This window comes from Paramormyrops kingsleyae, chromosome 14 (genome assembly GCF_048594095.1).
Source record: "Paramormyrops kingsleyae isolate MSU_618 chromosome 14, PKINGS_0.4, whole genome shotgun sequence".
NCBI lineage: Eukaryota > Metazoa > Chordata > Actinopteri > Osteoglossiformes > Mormyridae > Paramormyrops > Paramormyrops kingsleyae.
Genome location: NC_132810.1, coordinates 20822771 through 20839603, shown reverse-complemented (window position 1 = coordinate 20839603; position 16833 = coordinate 20822771). Strand labels below are relative to the sequence as shown.

Sequence of the window (16833 nt, the reverse complement as noted above, 5' to 3'; positions counted from 1 at the left end):
CCCCATTTGGATAGTCTCAGTTTTATTAAAAAAAAAAATATGTGAATGCAATCAAAAAGTAATAATGCCAAAAGTCTTGTACAGTATTTGCGTTGGTTACTTATGGTTAAGGTTAGGAATGGGTAGAGGTTAAGGGTGTCCTTTTCTATGCTGTACCCCTTGTTTTATGCACCAAGTTAAATGTCATTGATATTAAAAATATCTTATTTAAAGGAATACATAATAATTTTGTTAAACTTCTTCAATTACAAATGTCCACAGGGTGGTGCTACTGTGTAACCGTGTACACATCCATTTTTAATGCGCCCTTGTTTTATACGGGGTCGCTGGAGACCGGAGCCTATCCGGGAATCTATGGGCACAAAGGAGGGAATCACCTAGGACGGGGCGCCAATCCATTGCAGGGCACACACACACACACACATACACACACACACCATTTGATCCCAATGGACCGCTTGGCATAGCATGTTTGTGGACTGTGGAGGTTGAGAACGTGAGTTCCTAGAGAAAACCCCACAATGATGTGGGAAGAACACGCAAAGTCCACACACATACTGTAGAGCCATGCAGGACATGTTCTGGATTTTGTTGTGTTACATTTGTGCTGTGCTGTACACATATACAGTATATATATATGTATTTCTACGTGGTATAGTAGATTAAAAATTGAAATTATGTGTACAAGTTAATAAAATACGCTAGAGAAGATGTGTAATTACAAAATGGGCCATTTGACCCTCATTGACTTATACTTTACCCACTCTCTTCTGTCCCTGTGTATATCCCCTCAGCCAATGGGGATGCGGCCACGGGCTCCCTTCAGTGCCAATAATCATTTTTCCAATGCTGCATAGACTAAGGGTATCTGTAAACAAAAAAAAGGTGTTCCCTGCCCAGGGAACCTAACCAAATTGTTAAAGGCAGCCAAGTGACAGAACCCCATTACTGACTGCCAATCCACCCAAATGCTATAACCACTTATTCAATACCAGGTTATAGTGAGCTTGGAAACACCATCAGGATGCCAGGCCACCGCTGCGGGGATTTAGAGACACCGATACAGACATCTGGGCAGTGGAAAGGAAATTCCACAAATTCCATGCACACGAGATGAGAATCAAACCCACAGCCAACTGTCAGGGACCTCAGCACTAACGACTGAACTGCTGTGTTCGTCAGAGTGGCTGTTTTCATATTCACATCATTACACAATCACTTTGATTTGTTGTTTTTTTTGTTTATACTAGGTTAAGATAGCCTTCAATTTTGCAAATTAATATGGGGGAAAAACAATTACACATTGAATTTGGTTGATATGAAAACATTGCATTTGTATAAATACGTGTTTTGAATTTGCTTTCCGTCATGCTTTCTCGTACTGAGAATGAACACCTTTCCATTTAAAGCACATCTGCATCAGAGAACAGCCTGTGTATGTTTTATTTGATTAAATCACAGCACAAGTGCAGCAATGTCATCAGACACACAACACATGCTATGTATATAGATTATATATAGATATAAAAAATCTTTACATCAGTTTGCTGCTTGTTCAGTTTGGTATCCTCTTTTATTGGTTTATATAGAACACAGATATATCAGGGGCAAAGAGATATGTATATATAATTTGTATTTATATGTATGTATAATTCTTTTTTTTTTTTAATTAAACAGACACAACTTCATTTGGTCAAATTATACAGTGGTTCAGGTATGAACAATTTATTGTGCTGAATCTGACTGTCCTCCAGTGTACACTCCCAGTTCTGGAGATAGACACATCAGCAATCATTTATCTTTAAAAGTTCACAAAAAATATGGAAAAAATATGACTTGGCCGTCCTATGTAAACGCCGGTGTGATTGTTCATACAGATGATACAGTGTTGCTCTACAGGAGGTGTTAATGTGATAAGGAGTCGATAACTCAATGTCCATCTTCCACTGGAGAAAAGGACGTGGCAGATTTAGAAGAATGAACAGTTGAGGTGAATTAAATGTGCTTCACTTGGACTTAAATTGAAAAATAAAAAAACTACCTGGGCAGACTTGCACACTTAACACGCCGTGAAAAGGGCCTCTAGCGCAGAACCTTGACATTTTCATGAACATGCTTTATACACTGATTTGATATTGCTTTAAAAAAAAAAAACTTCATGAGCTCACATTGAAAAGTTGCCTGATGGGTGAATAAAAAGTTATTTTAAAAACAGGTCAGAGAAATTCGCCTCACAATAAAACCTCTTCGTGTTTTATAAACAAAGTACCCTGTACTTCTCTTCCACTGCCAGTACTGTCCCCAGGGGATGGAAAAACTTCACTGACTTAGTAAACTAGTGTTTATCCAGGTATACATCCCTAAAATTGTTTAACAATGACTTAATAAAACACAAATGTCAATCCCATACATTGATTTGGTAAGGCTTCATCTCCATTTGATTTCAAGGATGCAAAAATCTGTTTTTTTTTTTAATATGTATTTTTAAGTTTCAACCTAAACGCATGCAGCTAAACTACATTTATATTCCACAGTACACACATTTAAGAGGAGCTTGGATAAATATGGATCCAACGTGTGTCTAAGGTGTGTGGATAAATGGTTTATTGGAAACAGTTACATTACCATGGGAATTTGGTGTTGATATTACTTCAGTGTATAAAACAGCAAGCATCTGTAAACATGAACAATAGCTACTGTATTAACATTAACAGACACACAGAATATTTTAAATAATTTAGCAAATGACATTCTCATGCATACAAGTGCTTCAAACACAAAAAAGTCCATTGTAAGATAGTCCAAGCACGTTTTTTTAGGTTTTTTTTTTTATTTGTTGTGTTTTTCCTGTGGAAGTAGCTGTAAACTGAATGGAACGTTAAACTGGTGTCCAGTCCATAGTGTGTTTAACCCCACTGTGTCGGCCCGCCCTTCATTTCTGCATGTCACACTGCAGGAGTAATACGATGGACGGGTCGCTCTTTGCAGCTTCCTTGAACTCATCTAGTGAGATCTGGTCATCGTTGTTCTTATCCATTTTGCTGAAGATCCTGTCCACTCGCTGCTCGGGTGTGAGGCCGTCTTCATTCATCTTCATCATGATGACAGTGCCCACCATCTTGTAAATAGCCTTTGGGAGAATGTGAAATGATCAGGACATTTTATAAATCTGCTTTATATTCAAGAGACATTTTAACGTTAATGAAATCATTTTTATTTTCGTTAAATTAGCAGAACTTTTTTATTTTTCATATTTTGTATCATCTGTGCATCTTTAACAAAACCTATAAAAACATGATTTTTGAGTAAAATTAAAATGACAAAATTTAACAGTTCCATGTGGCAATTAATTTCAATAAACAGATATTCTAAGTAATATATATAGTTATGGGCAGCCAAAGCTAGTAAAGATATATCAGTGTGACAGCAGATCCCAGTCACAATACCTCAATAATCTCCAGCATTTCCACTCTAGTAATTTTCCCATCACCATCCAGGTCATACATATTGAAGGCCCAGTTCAGCTTCTGCTCAAAGCTGCCCCGGGATGTGATGGACAGGGCACAAATGAATTCTCTGAAGTCAATGGTGCCGTCTCCATTTTTGTCGAAGGTTCTGAACGCATGTTGTGCGAATTTCGATGCGTCGCCATATGGGAAAAACTGCAACGGGAAAAAAATGGTTACGTAAACTCTATTTGCAATGTGTGTGTGTGTTTTTTTAACGTTTTGCTTGTGAAAACTGAGGACGTAAACACTTTCATTTTGGAAACATTAGTTACTGTGGTCTTTCTATGAAAAAGTTTAAACTCTAGTTCTCAAAAAAAAGGGAAAATTATAGGCCAATCAAAAGACCATCACTGAACTGCATGCCCCACTGTTCACCATCACAAATACAAGATTGTAACAATCTGTAACGTTGGAACAGTTTACACAGCAAGTTGTCAAGCCATTGCTGATTCCATTATCTGCCTCTACCACGAATTGTCTTGATTTGTGGACAAAACTAAACAAAAGTAACATGTTTTCTTTACATCAAAGGCCATATTGGATTATCATACCACATGAAAGGACAACATCAATCTTCAGACCCCCATAAAAGCTAAAAATACACTAAGGCCCTCTGTATTTACCCAGGATTTTAGTGATTTGTTTTGTGTATATGTGTTTTAACTTGAAAAATACTCTCACTCTGTAATGATGCACAGAATAAAAGTGTTAAATAATTTTAGAATTATCATGCCATGTGCTGGTGATGATTTTTTAAATCTAGCCTTTACGCCATTTTTTCTGTAGTGCTCTTACAGCCGCAGCCAGAAGTGCTGTAACTGAGCAAGCAACAGGGCTAAGCTGGATCTGACTGAAAATATGATTCATATAGTTTATCCAGGTCTCTGTTGCATATTACTATTAAAAAGGCAAGACTTCTGTAGGTTTGGTGCTAGATATCTGTACAATAAAGAGCTGTGCGAAAGTCCTAGGCAGCCAAAGAAAATGATGTTTAAATGATCGTTATGTTGGAGTAAAACTACGCTTATGCCTTTCAAAGTGTGTTAGCTTAGCCGTTTCAAAACCTCTGCTAAAATCACCCCATTATTTCCAGCAACCATGCAATACGTTATGTATACTGATAAGTTATGTTGCAACATAACAACACATTAGCAAATTGTGGCTGCTGTGCACTGGGCAATAATAATCTGTTCTGTTTTTTTTTTTAGAACAACATTGTCCATGGAAGGGCCATTTAAACATATTTCTACGATTTTTTCTATGATTATATTATTTTTAGCTTCTATTTTGTATTCATTTTGTATATATTAACCTTTGGGGTTGTCATAAATGTAATTTCATTGCGTGACACAATGACAATGAAGTGCTTGAATCCATGAATACACCCATGTATTTTTTGACATGAGCACTAGCAGACCTCGTATAGCTAATCAATATCTCATTGACTTTTTTTTTTAACTAATTTAGTTAATTAATTAAGTGAGCTGGTGGTGAAATTTAATAAATACATGAAATGGCTGAGGAGAGGTTTGGGAACTGAATGGGTGTTCATCTAGCCATCCAACAAAAAAACAAAACAAATTATTACTAGTTTTTTATTGTGTTACTCTTAATAGGCATATGTTTTAATTTTAGATTGTGTTTTTTTTGTTCTGAGCTAATATATACTTACTGCCGAGGTAAACAGCTTTAAATATGTCTTTCCCTTGCCCAAGACATTTGCACAGTACTGTACATTACTCACAAATTACCTTTTAACTTGCTAAAAGTATTTCTAAGAAAATAACATTGCTAACGTTTCCGCAGAGTCAGAGCAACATTATTTTCTTGAAACAGTTATTCCATGAATGTAATACAGGCTTTTTAGATTTGAACAAGCATGTTGACAGTTACTAAGAAGTATCATTATTACAACACATTATTTAAACAAAAATAGTTTAGCCTTTCATTACTGTACAACACCCTCCCCCAGGCTTAAATTACCAATTACGAGGAAGGACAAAATCAAAATCCATCCATCCATCCGTCCATCCGTCCAGCCAGCCAGCCATCCATCCATCCATCCATTTTCTGAAACTGTTTGTCTTATTCAGGGCTGCAGGGGATTCAGTGCCTATCCTGCAGGCCATGAGCAAAGACAGGCAACAAGCCAGGATTGTCTATTTACTCGAGTAGTAGATTCTGCTTAATCCAGCAGAAGGGAAGTTTTGGATACAACATCTTTGGAGAGGGAATAAAATCACAGGCATAACCCCACAAGCAAAGTAATGCGGCCTGCCTCCGATTGATAGGCCTACATTTATAATAAAAATGATACAACTTAAGCAGTGTGTATATCCCAGTGAAAACTGCACTGTTTTAAGCTTGTGTGTGTTTGTATTTAATGCTTATCGTGTCGAGCGGATAAAATTTCATCAGTTGCCTACGACGTGAATCCATTGCCCTGCAGTATATTGTTGGGACCTTGGCTGGGACATGTAAGCTTATATCCATATAAACGAAACACCATAAATGAAAATTGCACTGGCTACAGTGACACATTTTCCCCAACAGACCTCACAGGACATCCATTTACATGTATCATTCGTCATTTTCACATTTAATGATGAATGTGTTGCTGGGGTATTAGTGTCCAGCAGTGATAATTCGTGATCACTGCATTAGATCATTTTTAATGAAGTAATCACTGGTGATTGACAGTGTGTATTACCTCAAATGAACTGTCACTCAGTACAAAATGTCAGTTGTATGTTTCTCCTCCTCTCTCTCTTTTTTTCACCGTTTGTAGGCTGCAGCATTACGGAGCACAGTGAATCATCCTTTACTCTACTTTTACACTGCTTGCCTGCTATTTCCATCCAGGGCAATATTTGTGCATTTATACAGCGGCAAGTCTTACAAAAGCAGTTAGGATAGACTACTTGGTTCAAGGGTACTGCAAAAAAAAAGAGTCCCTCATTGGGTATAAAATGGCAGGTCTGCCCTCCAAAGAACCTTCTGGAACCTTCTGGACCCTTGTTTCTCCAGCCCCGGTGTTCATACACACACAGGATTAGCTATGTGTATCTTTGTGGGGACTCTCCATTCATTTCTATGGACACAACCCTAATCCCAACATGACGACCTTAACCTCTACCCAGCCCTAACCTTAACCATAAGTAACCAAACAAAATATGGGACTTTTGGCTATTTTAGATCCTTCATTGCATTCATGAAATTCTTTTTTAGAAAATTTAGGTTTATATTGTGAAGACCTGAAAAATGTCACCTCCATCTAAAAAGTGACAAGTGTTACATATATAGCCAGGTATATATTCTGATACACACCTGCACAAGTACTGGGGTCGATATACCTGTGTTGCCTCCATTGTTCTGTACATTATACAATATATTAATGAGGCCTGAGTTCTAGTAATAAAAACCCCCTCCCCCAAACAAAAACCATTAAATTGCAAGCAGGTCAGACTTTCAAAGTCATAATCCGTATGCTCTCCGAAAAGGGAGCCTTGTAGAAAGGGCAATTACAGATCTGCAGAAACTCACGGCAAGTGTTCTCGCACCTAACACCCGAGGGACAGCGCGTCCTTCCAAATTACAGGAATGTCTTGGGACCCTCTACACAGCCCATAATATTAATGACTTGGTGAAGAAATACAGCCATTAGAACACTGCAGTACTGCAGCAGGGTTAGGGTTTATGGTTATGTCAAATGCTTAAAATAAAACCCATTAAAAGAAAGCAAATACCATATAATGAGCACTGAAATGTCAATTAAAAATGACAGAATTTCTAGTTTAATATGAATTCATAATTCATTTTATGTCATATTTTGCACAATCATGATTTAGTGCATCTCTTTACTCTCTTTTGACATTATTTTACACACATGTCACAATTACAATGGCTTCAACTTAATCATGCTGCTGTTCCACTTTCCATTAATAAGCTTCATATTTACCTCCTTATTACTGTTATGAATTTCAGTGTTTTCTTCCTTATTTAATATTATGTACCTCAATGTGTCATTAAAGCAGACCCAGATCTTCACGGTTCCTTCACAAAGCTGCTTTACCCATATACTGTGCACCAATGCAGTATTTTCCAATCCGGTCCTCGGGGATCCACAACCAGTCCACGTCTCCCCATCACAGTCCACATTTTTGCTCCCTCACTGTGGGTCCTCGAGGTTCGGATTGGGAAACATGGCACTAATTGACACTCCTTAGCTCAAATAACAGCTGTTGTTGTGATAGAAAGTCATGTGGTGAATTGCATACTAGGCCCCGCCCCCAAAGTGCTTGCACACCTACTTTCACATACAGCTGCTGGAACTCCTCGAGGTTCAGCCTGCCGCTTGGGCAGTCCTTCAGAAACCCTTTGTACCACTGCTTTAGCTCATACTCGTTAAACTCCGTGGTCTTCACCAGGTCCTCCATCACTTCAGGGGTCAGCTTGCTGTTTTGTTTCCCCATGGTCTCTGCCAAAGAGCAGATGGTAAGCTTTATATATCAGACTTATACCTATTTAAAGCAGAAGGCCATTGATTTTAAGGGTTGAAAGTACAAATCCCAATCTCACATTCAAGGCCCCTGCATTCACAGCAGACACATTAGTAAAGCTCGTGCATCTCACTACAATGTTCCTGGTACTACACACGCATCTAATCCCATTAAACTGAGACCAGCCACCATTTTCTGTTGTTTTAAAATCTCTCCCTACCTCTATTTTGCCCAGAAACTACAATTTAGGTCACTGGTCACAGTCAGAGAGGCTGGGGATTCCCTCCCCCCCCCCCCCCTTCAGACTGATCACATGGTTTGTGCGGGCGTGGCCCCGTAATTTCTGTATGATCAGCATCAGCGTGTCAACTGGGAATACTGGGTCTTTCATGCATAAACAGTCAGAAGATGAAGCTGCTTGTTTTTAAGACCACTTGTTATGTGACCTGTTTAATATTTGTGTTATACATGCATTTTAAACAGAGAATTTGTGGGTCTCTAGAAACTTGGAGCTGCTCATGCGTCTTTGGGCTCAGGACACGCATCGTCACGTCGAAGGGGCATCTCAGCCATGGGGAAAAGGCATCGTCGTCACTGTTTGGTTTATCGTTCCCCTTCGCTCGCTGACTCACTGACTCGCTCCGACAGACTGTGCGGGTAGCGGGATCTACAGTTGGATCTAAGCTGTCATTACTCCCCACCGCCTCTGCTGCAATGCGGCATGCCTGATGATGCCATTGTTGTGTCTTATTTGACACCTTAGAACTAGAAAGAGAATCTAAAGTGTGTCATTTCCTGCACTTCCCGCATCACGTCTCCACTTTCCCCCGATGGGGAAAAGTTCATATTTTTGCAGCATTTGCTGAAGGGCACTGAACAGTTACGGGAACGACAATGATTCTAAACCCTGTGAGCTTATCAAAACAGTGCAGGCATTGTGATGCGTGATTCGCCTGCGTCATGAGAACTTTGGAGAAGGACCAAAACAGCCTTGTAACAAGTGCATGCGTGGAAAAGATTTGGATTAGTTATCGGTAGTTAAATGATTGTTCTACTGTGACAGATGAATGCAATTTTCCAAAATTCAAATATATATAAAGCATGAACATAGAATTGATCACCAAACACTGCACATAAACATCCTGTATCTGATTTCAAAATGGAGACTAGTGAGTTTGACTTGAGACTGCAAAATTAAAAACACTGCAAAGCCATAAACACACAGTGGGATATAAAAAACGATGCATAGTTAGCAAGCCAAAATCATGCCCTGTGCTAATCGGTGCCACATGGGTGGCACCGCAGTGTCACTGACAGTCTCGTCAGATGTATGCCCTGAACACGTTTTCTGTGCCAGAATATTAACACCCCAGATGACCTGACCTGTGTTTGTGATTCTTTAACCCCAGTTTTTGGAAACGTATTGGTATAAATGTGCCCGTTACTTTCCAGTCCATAAATTAACAACCACTGATTTTCGAAACCAGCTCCATGTTTGGGGAAATGGAATTCAGGGTGAACAGAAAGTACAAATTATTTGAATAACGCCTGACCAATTGACATTGTAGGAGCAGAGCAGAATTCGACAATCATTCATTTTTCAGTCCAAAATCAAAAACATACAGTTTGCAGCATTTGTTGCCTTCTAGAAAGTAAAAAAAAAACATATAGTACAGATTTTCTGAAGCAGGGAGCAGTTCTTTTTTCAAGAAATGAATGTGTATACATTCTTGCAGCAACAAATGAATTCTACAGTTCAGTCACACTTGCCCTCTTAGAGAGACAATCTCCTGAGGTGTTCTTTGAAGCCATCAAATTTTGGCCGAGATGCTTTATACAATCATCTGGACAGAGCAAAAGGCAACTTAAGCTTATGTGAGGAAAGGGGGTCAAGGGTGTTTCTCAGCTTAAAATGTGTCATGTTGATTAGAATGCATTGCTGTTGACAGTGATGTACAGTAAGGGCTACGTAAATGATGCATGGGGAAATGGCACAGGGGCGTTTGAAGTGTGTTTTTGCGGGACTACATAACGAAAATGTAACATAACATAATCAATATCCAGCTAATCACAGTGATTCAATTGCTACAGTGTATTATATTTCGGTATTGTGTTTCAAACTATTAATCATGTTTTCCCAGATGGATCTTAATCAATTAAATCAGCCATAATACACCATTCCAACCAGCATGAGAAGCCAGAGGTGGAGCTGAACAGATAACAGTAATGGCACACTGAAACTGAACAAAATGCAGAATGAGAAAGAGGACAAAATAACAAGACTGTGTGACTGACGTGTAACGATCCACCATTAGGATGCCCAACGCTGATAAAGAAATGAAATATTTAAGTATGGAGAAATAAGCCAGATCTGGAAAAAAAAACCTTTATTACGGTAAAGAACAGATTCAGTGAAATGCAAAATACAAAATCAAGGGAATTGCTTGGCAGAAATAAACAGTTCATTTGCCTTAAGTGGAAGTCTTATACTTGTAGGTGAAAGATATATGAATTATTTGTTTAATCGTTGTCTCTCTTCTATTTATTTCATTTGTAATTAATGGACTATTTCATTGTTCTTATTGATTTGCGTTTTTGCAGCTATTGAAAAAAAATTATAAAGGATTTAGCATTGAACACCCAATGCAGTTTGCAAAGATTAATTTACAGATTGTACTATTAATTACCATCAGGTACTGTATGTGTGTGTGACATGACTATAAAGAAACTTTTCCTGAGAAGAAAACCCCTGCAACAAGAGGACACACATTTGTCTTCTGCAACGTTTAAATTCTCAGTGTCTCGTCACAGAATGCAATTTACCTCCTAATGGATACCCAAACTCTGCAGTGTTCTTGAAGGTCTAACGGGGAGATCGGATGCCAGGAGTCTCTTCTTAAGCCTTTTAGTGGCATTGATATCCTATACAAGGATGGATGCTCTTGATATGGGAGCCCTACATCACATCCGTCTCTGAGTCCATCACTGAGGCCATAAAACCTGTGAGTCTTCAAGCAAGCATACAGCCAGATGATGGATCCGCTGGTGGAGAACATCGCACCCTGGGACCATTACAGTCACTTGCTGTTAAACGCAGCCTTGAAATAGCACGTCACCTGCTTCACACATTTAGCTAGGTGTTCCTTCAACGTCTCCCTCTAAGCCAGATGCCCGGGGTTTGGTGTTAAATTGCATTTTTTTGCCTGCTTCACAGAAGGCCATTGAGGTCACCAGCAGTGCTTCTATCTAAAAGAACGGTTCGCCGTTGGCGAGCGCTAGCCATCCGTCATCGATCGTGTCCCTCCCAGCTTCCCGAAGAACAGCGGCAGAATAAAATACGAGCGTGGGGGGGGGGGGGGGGGGGGTGAGTCTGCGTTGCGGGTGTCGACCCATCATGCTAACGTCTTAGAAACTCCGTCAACGGCATGAGAGTTAATCCATAACCTGAAGGGCTTGTTTATCGAAGTGGAACCTCCAGAACGGTCTCAGACATTGATGTATTTCCAGCGGATTGCTCCGAGCTCTTAATATTCAATCTCGTCTTCCCACATAACAAAATGTACGTGCAGAGTACGGCATGCCCACTCTCCTTTTAAAAGCAACTATTGATCTTCCTCTGAAGTTACCGAGGCAATATTGTTATTGAATTCTATTAGCTTGTATTTACAATTACTCAGGCTATGGGCTGCAGGTCTATTTATGGCCGATCCAAACTTTTCGTTGGGGGAAATGTAATACGCACGTCTCAGCATTTGTGCACTTTGTGTTTGGACAGCAAAGGAAATGGCATTTGCAGTCAATGAATAAGTATAGATGTCTAATAGCATATTGTATTCAAGAAGCATGGAAGACTCTGTGTCTTGCATCTGACAGCCTATACAAGAATAATAGAGTACTTTAGATCAAGAAACTCCTCAGGCTCAAACTACTGCTTTAGATGGTGGTGCAACAGCAGGAATATTGTCATTGGATTGGGGTAGCGATTCTGCTTGGGCCTGGATATCTAGGAGCAAGAGAAGGTCAATCAGGGCAGTGTCTCTGTCTCTGGCTGCTTTCCAAGCCGGGGTGACAGTTACTGCGAGGGCGGATCTTCTGTCTCCCCAGCTCGACACGGCGTGGCCTCTCGTTTTTAGCAGATTGCCTGCGGGCACCCTGGACTCCCCACGGAGGACTCGGGATGGGAGTCGTGTGGCCTCTTCCAGCTCACGCCATCCAGCCATGTTTCCCTCCCCCCTTCAGACAAATCACCCCATTTGCTCGACTCTTCCCGCCGTGATTGTGGATGCTGACAGGGCTCGCTGCTTGCCTCACGCTGAGCCTCTCCTGACGAGGGCACGGTGGTGCAGTCAACACATTCCAGAAGATCCCGTCCGCCGGGTGTTTCGTTAAGGGTGTGGAACCTCGTCAGCCATTTCCCCCGACTGAGGCCAGGCCGCCGATGGGTCCTTGGCTGCCTCTCTGTTTTCAACTGACAGCCACATACTCTTGCTCCCGCACTAAAATGGCATCCTTGCTTGGAGACGTCTCCTTCCCATGACGTTCCTCTCTGCCCTCTTTCCATTCCCCTGCATCTAATCTCTCAGCTGCACCTCATTTCCCTGACAACTCTGTATCTTCATCCACATTATCTGCTTCAGAATGTCCAACTTGTGGGTGACCAGATCATTATAAGGTTAGGCATTATCAGTGAGCAGAGTCCATGTCAAACCAGGAGCAGGCATTAAGTAATAACCATTTAATGCGTCAAAATTTTACAAATAAGTTTCCTTCAGAATAAAACAGAGGTTTCCCAGTCAGTGCATAGTTAAGCATATATAAGGAGCAAGATTGAATGCCGTGTCAAATGATATTCATTGTTGAACAGTCCACATATCTGTCAATTTTGTATTAATTAATTTATACATTAGAACATACAGTTCCAGCTCTGGCAGATTTGCAAAAAAGATGTAACCTGTTAGTAATGTAGGCTAATCTTCATATGAATTGCAAATGTTAGGAACAATGCTTTAACGGAGTAACCAAACACTTATCTCCAAATGAGGTAGAAAATAAAAATAATAATCAGCATAACATAATCAGAAATTATCATAACATTAATGCAATTATCAACAGTAAATACCAAATGTTTTAGAAATAAGAGCACCATACCCAAAACGGGGTAACTAGATAGCTACAGTATAGTGTAAACATTTCCAGTGTTATATAACGACCTACTATGCATAAAAGAAACCCCATATTCGATACTGCTACTATGAATATTTCTGCAGTACGGAGTAACCTGCTGAATTATAAAACCTTGGCATGCTGCCTGGATTCTGATAAAATGGTGAAACAATTCTTATCATCTCAATCACTGAATTCGTATTAACGTTTCAGTGTTTAATATTACGCGACATTTAATCTGGGGTAATGTGGTCCTTGGTATTAGCATACGAGAGACCCTTAAGGGGGGATTATTTCCACTGGATTAACCTTGCTATGTCAATTGGTTTAACAAAATATTTATATTCGCTGAAAACAAACAACATAACAGTTTCGTGAAAGGCGAAAGTGATTTAAGCAGTGTATCCAAAATCAGACAAATTGGTGTAAAACCAAAACGAATGAAGAAGGCTTTACAAGTAAACGCACGTATCGACTGTTGACGTTGTGTTATCGGTTATGTAACGGCACCAAATATCCTCTTCTATTATCAAGCGGAGAATGACCTTGAGAATCAGAAAATACCGAAAGTAAATTCCGTTAATTTGCGTCGCCGCAATCCTTTCTAATTTTTAAGGCAGGCTGCGTTTTCACATCGTGTCTATGCAGTCCCTCTCGAAACGTAAGGTATGCTATGGCGTCATTTATTCGAATTTAAAAATAAATCTTAGAAACGTCGTCCCTTTGGCTAAATATATACAATCCAAATTTCCAGCAGCAGGAATTACAGATTCCCAGCTCGAGCCTTTCGCGAGTCTTTAATGCGATGCGCGCGCGCCAGTCGCGAGGCAGCAGCTGCACATCAGCAGCACTGCGCTAAACTGGGGAGAAACATGCTTGCTTCAGTCCACCATCGCCTTTCATTTTCAAAAGATCCGGTTTTCGTCTTCGCCCGCCACTATATGCAGCTGTGACAACATGCCATTCCCTTTCCCCGTCATCATTTCATCCATACTTTACATTCTAACAATCACTGAAGGCGCAAAGTTTTTAAATGTATGTTTGCAAATAATAATCCCCCACCCCCTCAGGCTTTGACCAATTCAGACTGCAGAGGTGCAGTTCACGATGTCGTGTTTTATTACCATAACATAAGGACTCGTCACTTTGAAGATTTTACTGACAGCATATTCGCCATTTGAGACAGTCTATGCCCCTTGCAATGTTAATGCCAACAGAAAATTTCAAATAAGTCATGCAGTACAACTTTGGGTCTACACATTGATTTATTTATTCACATGAACGACACTGCAAGAAGTGTCACGGTACAAAGATGAACTCTACGTATTGCAAATGTTCTGTCATAACAATATACTGCATTTAGCAAAATTAACGTATTAAGACAACGCACCTCTGGAACATTCGAAGATATTCTTACCTGATGCCGACGAAGGTGCGATCTAACGGCGTGCGTGTGCAGTAAAAAAACGTCGAGCCGAAATTGGAAAATCTCCAGCCCCTCTTTTGACGTTGTGTTAAAAAGGAAAAGGTACTAGGATGGATGTTGCAAGACGCAGTTTTAACGGGAAATGCCGCAGGGACCGATCCCACTCTCGCTCTTTGGGTTATGTGACGCTACAGCGAGGGCGTCATCCCGCTTGCAGCACGTCTTGATCTACAGTAGGAAGCGTGCTTGGCCGTCTTATGTAGAGGACAACTGACCGACACGCGTGTTCTTTGAGTCTGCGCATGATAAAGAAATACGCCTCCTTTTCTGCGCCTACTTTTAAAGCCCGAAAATAGCATTACATCAGCATTTACTTTAGGATTGCCATTTAACAGGAACCATGCAGTATTGCATTTCGATTCAATTATTAAATTCCTTTCTGGCATTTTTATTTGCAATGATCGTAAGAATCGTTATATATAATGGACTGTAAATATGGCATCCTCAGTGCATACAACATGCCAGTTAAATATACATGGGACGTAGGCAATTTATTTTTCTACAGGTAGCCTATGGCATGTTCTGAAAATGACGGAACTGAAACAAGATTGTGATATTCAATATAATGTAATAAAAACAACCGTGTCACATGTATTCCTCGAATAAATTAACTAGTCGAATGTAGTGGGCTACAAGCACAGGTGTCCGACGTACTTAATATTATGGGATGCTATTTATAAGCACGTAAAGAAAACGCGTTTTGCCGTTGAAATGTAATCTGACCGAGTTTGGGGAAATCCCTGTGTAAAAATAAAGTTTATATTTGTCATGACCTGATTTGAAAAATGTCGCATAGTTGACCCAGGGCTCCCGGTCCTTCCACGATTTGGCGTCTCCGGGGGGTGTTCAGTGTCACTCCAATGCTCGTTCAGTGGACTGTTTCCATTTGACACCCAATCATAACTGACATTTTGGAAACCGCACAAACCGTTTACAGCTACTTTTCTGACATCAACCGCGTTTATTAGTACTGTCGAAATTATGACAGCAATAAATCGTAATGTTCATAAGGGATTTTCCCCCCAATTAGCCTATATACAAAGGCTAGAATCAGCATTTGGCGCAGGACAACCATCACGGTAGCGAAGAGGTGCTTTTCATTTAGCTCAGTAAAACAACACAGCATTAATCTGCATTAATCGTTTAATTAGGTCTAATTGTGCTTCAGATTCAGTTTGAAAGTGCTGGGTAAGGTATTTCTTCGCAATCAACTATGAAAATGTGTTACAAAGAAAAAGGTAGATTATTAATTCGATTTTACCGGTCTCTTTGGAGTGCAGTTTAGCCTGCTATTACTAATGTCTGTTGTTCTGTATTTTTAACAAACAGGTGAAATCGCAGTGGCTCTGCAGACTTAATACCACACTATTACTATTACACGCAACAGAGAACTTAGCATACTAAAAAAACTCACATGTCTCTCTAGGGTTGGCCTCATTAGTTTAAAATACTGTAATTATATGTACATAGATTCTTGTTAATTCATAAGCAGTGACCCTGAACTTTTGAACGTTAAGCCGAATCCGTTGAGGGTATGCAAAATAAAGAGCTGAATGCAGTTAAATCAGCTAAAAATGAGCACACATATTTTATTCCCTAACATTTGTGAAGTTTACCACAATCAGGTGACTTATATTTCAAAGATAATTTTCAGCTTACTAAGAATAGAATACAGTACATTATATCACTATAAAAAAAATCTGACACGTTCAATGTTTTTAAGCTATTTATAGGCAATTCAGTTTAAACAATGGTGAATTGTTTTTTATAAGCTGGTCAAGGTGTACATGTGTATACAGCATCTTGCACACATTTTAGCATTACCTTAAGTGGGAAAGAGATGAATTTTTATAAAGTTAAATGTATGTGTTTTGCCACAGTAATACATACCGTGCATGTAAAGTCTACCTGTGACCTGTTACTGAATTGGCATTTGAAAGAGGATTGTTGTGCATAGAGTTGATATGTGATTAGTTTTCTTCTAATCGCTTGAATCTAAATTTCATAATCATGCATATTTAGGCCTAGCAATACCAATGAATTTCTACAAAATGTATCTATTTATTGTTGCCAAAGCTGGATCCAGGCATAGGCGTACTTATGGCCCAAAGGGTTGAAACAACATATTTAAAAAACATAGGCCTATTACACATGGCTGGCTTTCGCTACGGAATAA

General features: G+C 39.7%; 1 protein-coding gene across 1 annotated transcript; it reads right to left on the bottom strand.

Annotated features, from left to right (window-relative positions):
• Positions 1 to 1425: 1425 nt before the first annotated feature.
• LOC111857898 (visinin-like protein 1) lies at positions 1426 to 14889 on the bottom strand. The gene is made up of 4 exons (XM_023839131.2): positions 14589 to 14889; positions 7820 to 7986; positions 3447 to 3662; positions 1426 to 3130 (listed from the first exon to the last, which is right to left on the bottom strand). The coding sequence occupies exons 2-4, from the start codon at positions 7979 to 7981 to the stop codon at positions 2933 to 2935; spliced, it is 576 nt and encodes a 191-aa protein (XP_023694899.1). The 5' UTR covers positions 7982 to 7986; positions 14589 to 14889; the 3' UTR covers positions 1426 to 2932.
• Between the last annotated feature and the right edge of the window lie 1944 nt (positions 14890 to 16833).

Excerpts from the sequence above, each read along its gene's own strand:
- LOC111857898 (XM_023839131.2), bottom strand. The coding sequence starts at position 7,981 with ATGGGGAAACAAAACAGCAAGCTGACCCCTGAAGTGATGGAGGACCTG. Across the intron at positions 3,663-7,819 it reads TCCAGCAGCTGTATGTGAAA|TTTTTCCCATATGGCGACGC; the intron begins GTAGGTGTGCAA and ends TTCCCGTTGCAG. Across the intron at positions 3,131-3,446 it reads AAATGCTGGAGATTATTGAG|GCTATTTACAAGATGGTGGG; the intron begins GTATTGTGACTG and ends ATTCTCCCAAAG.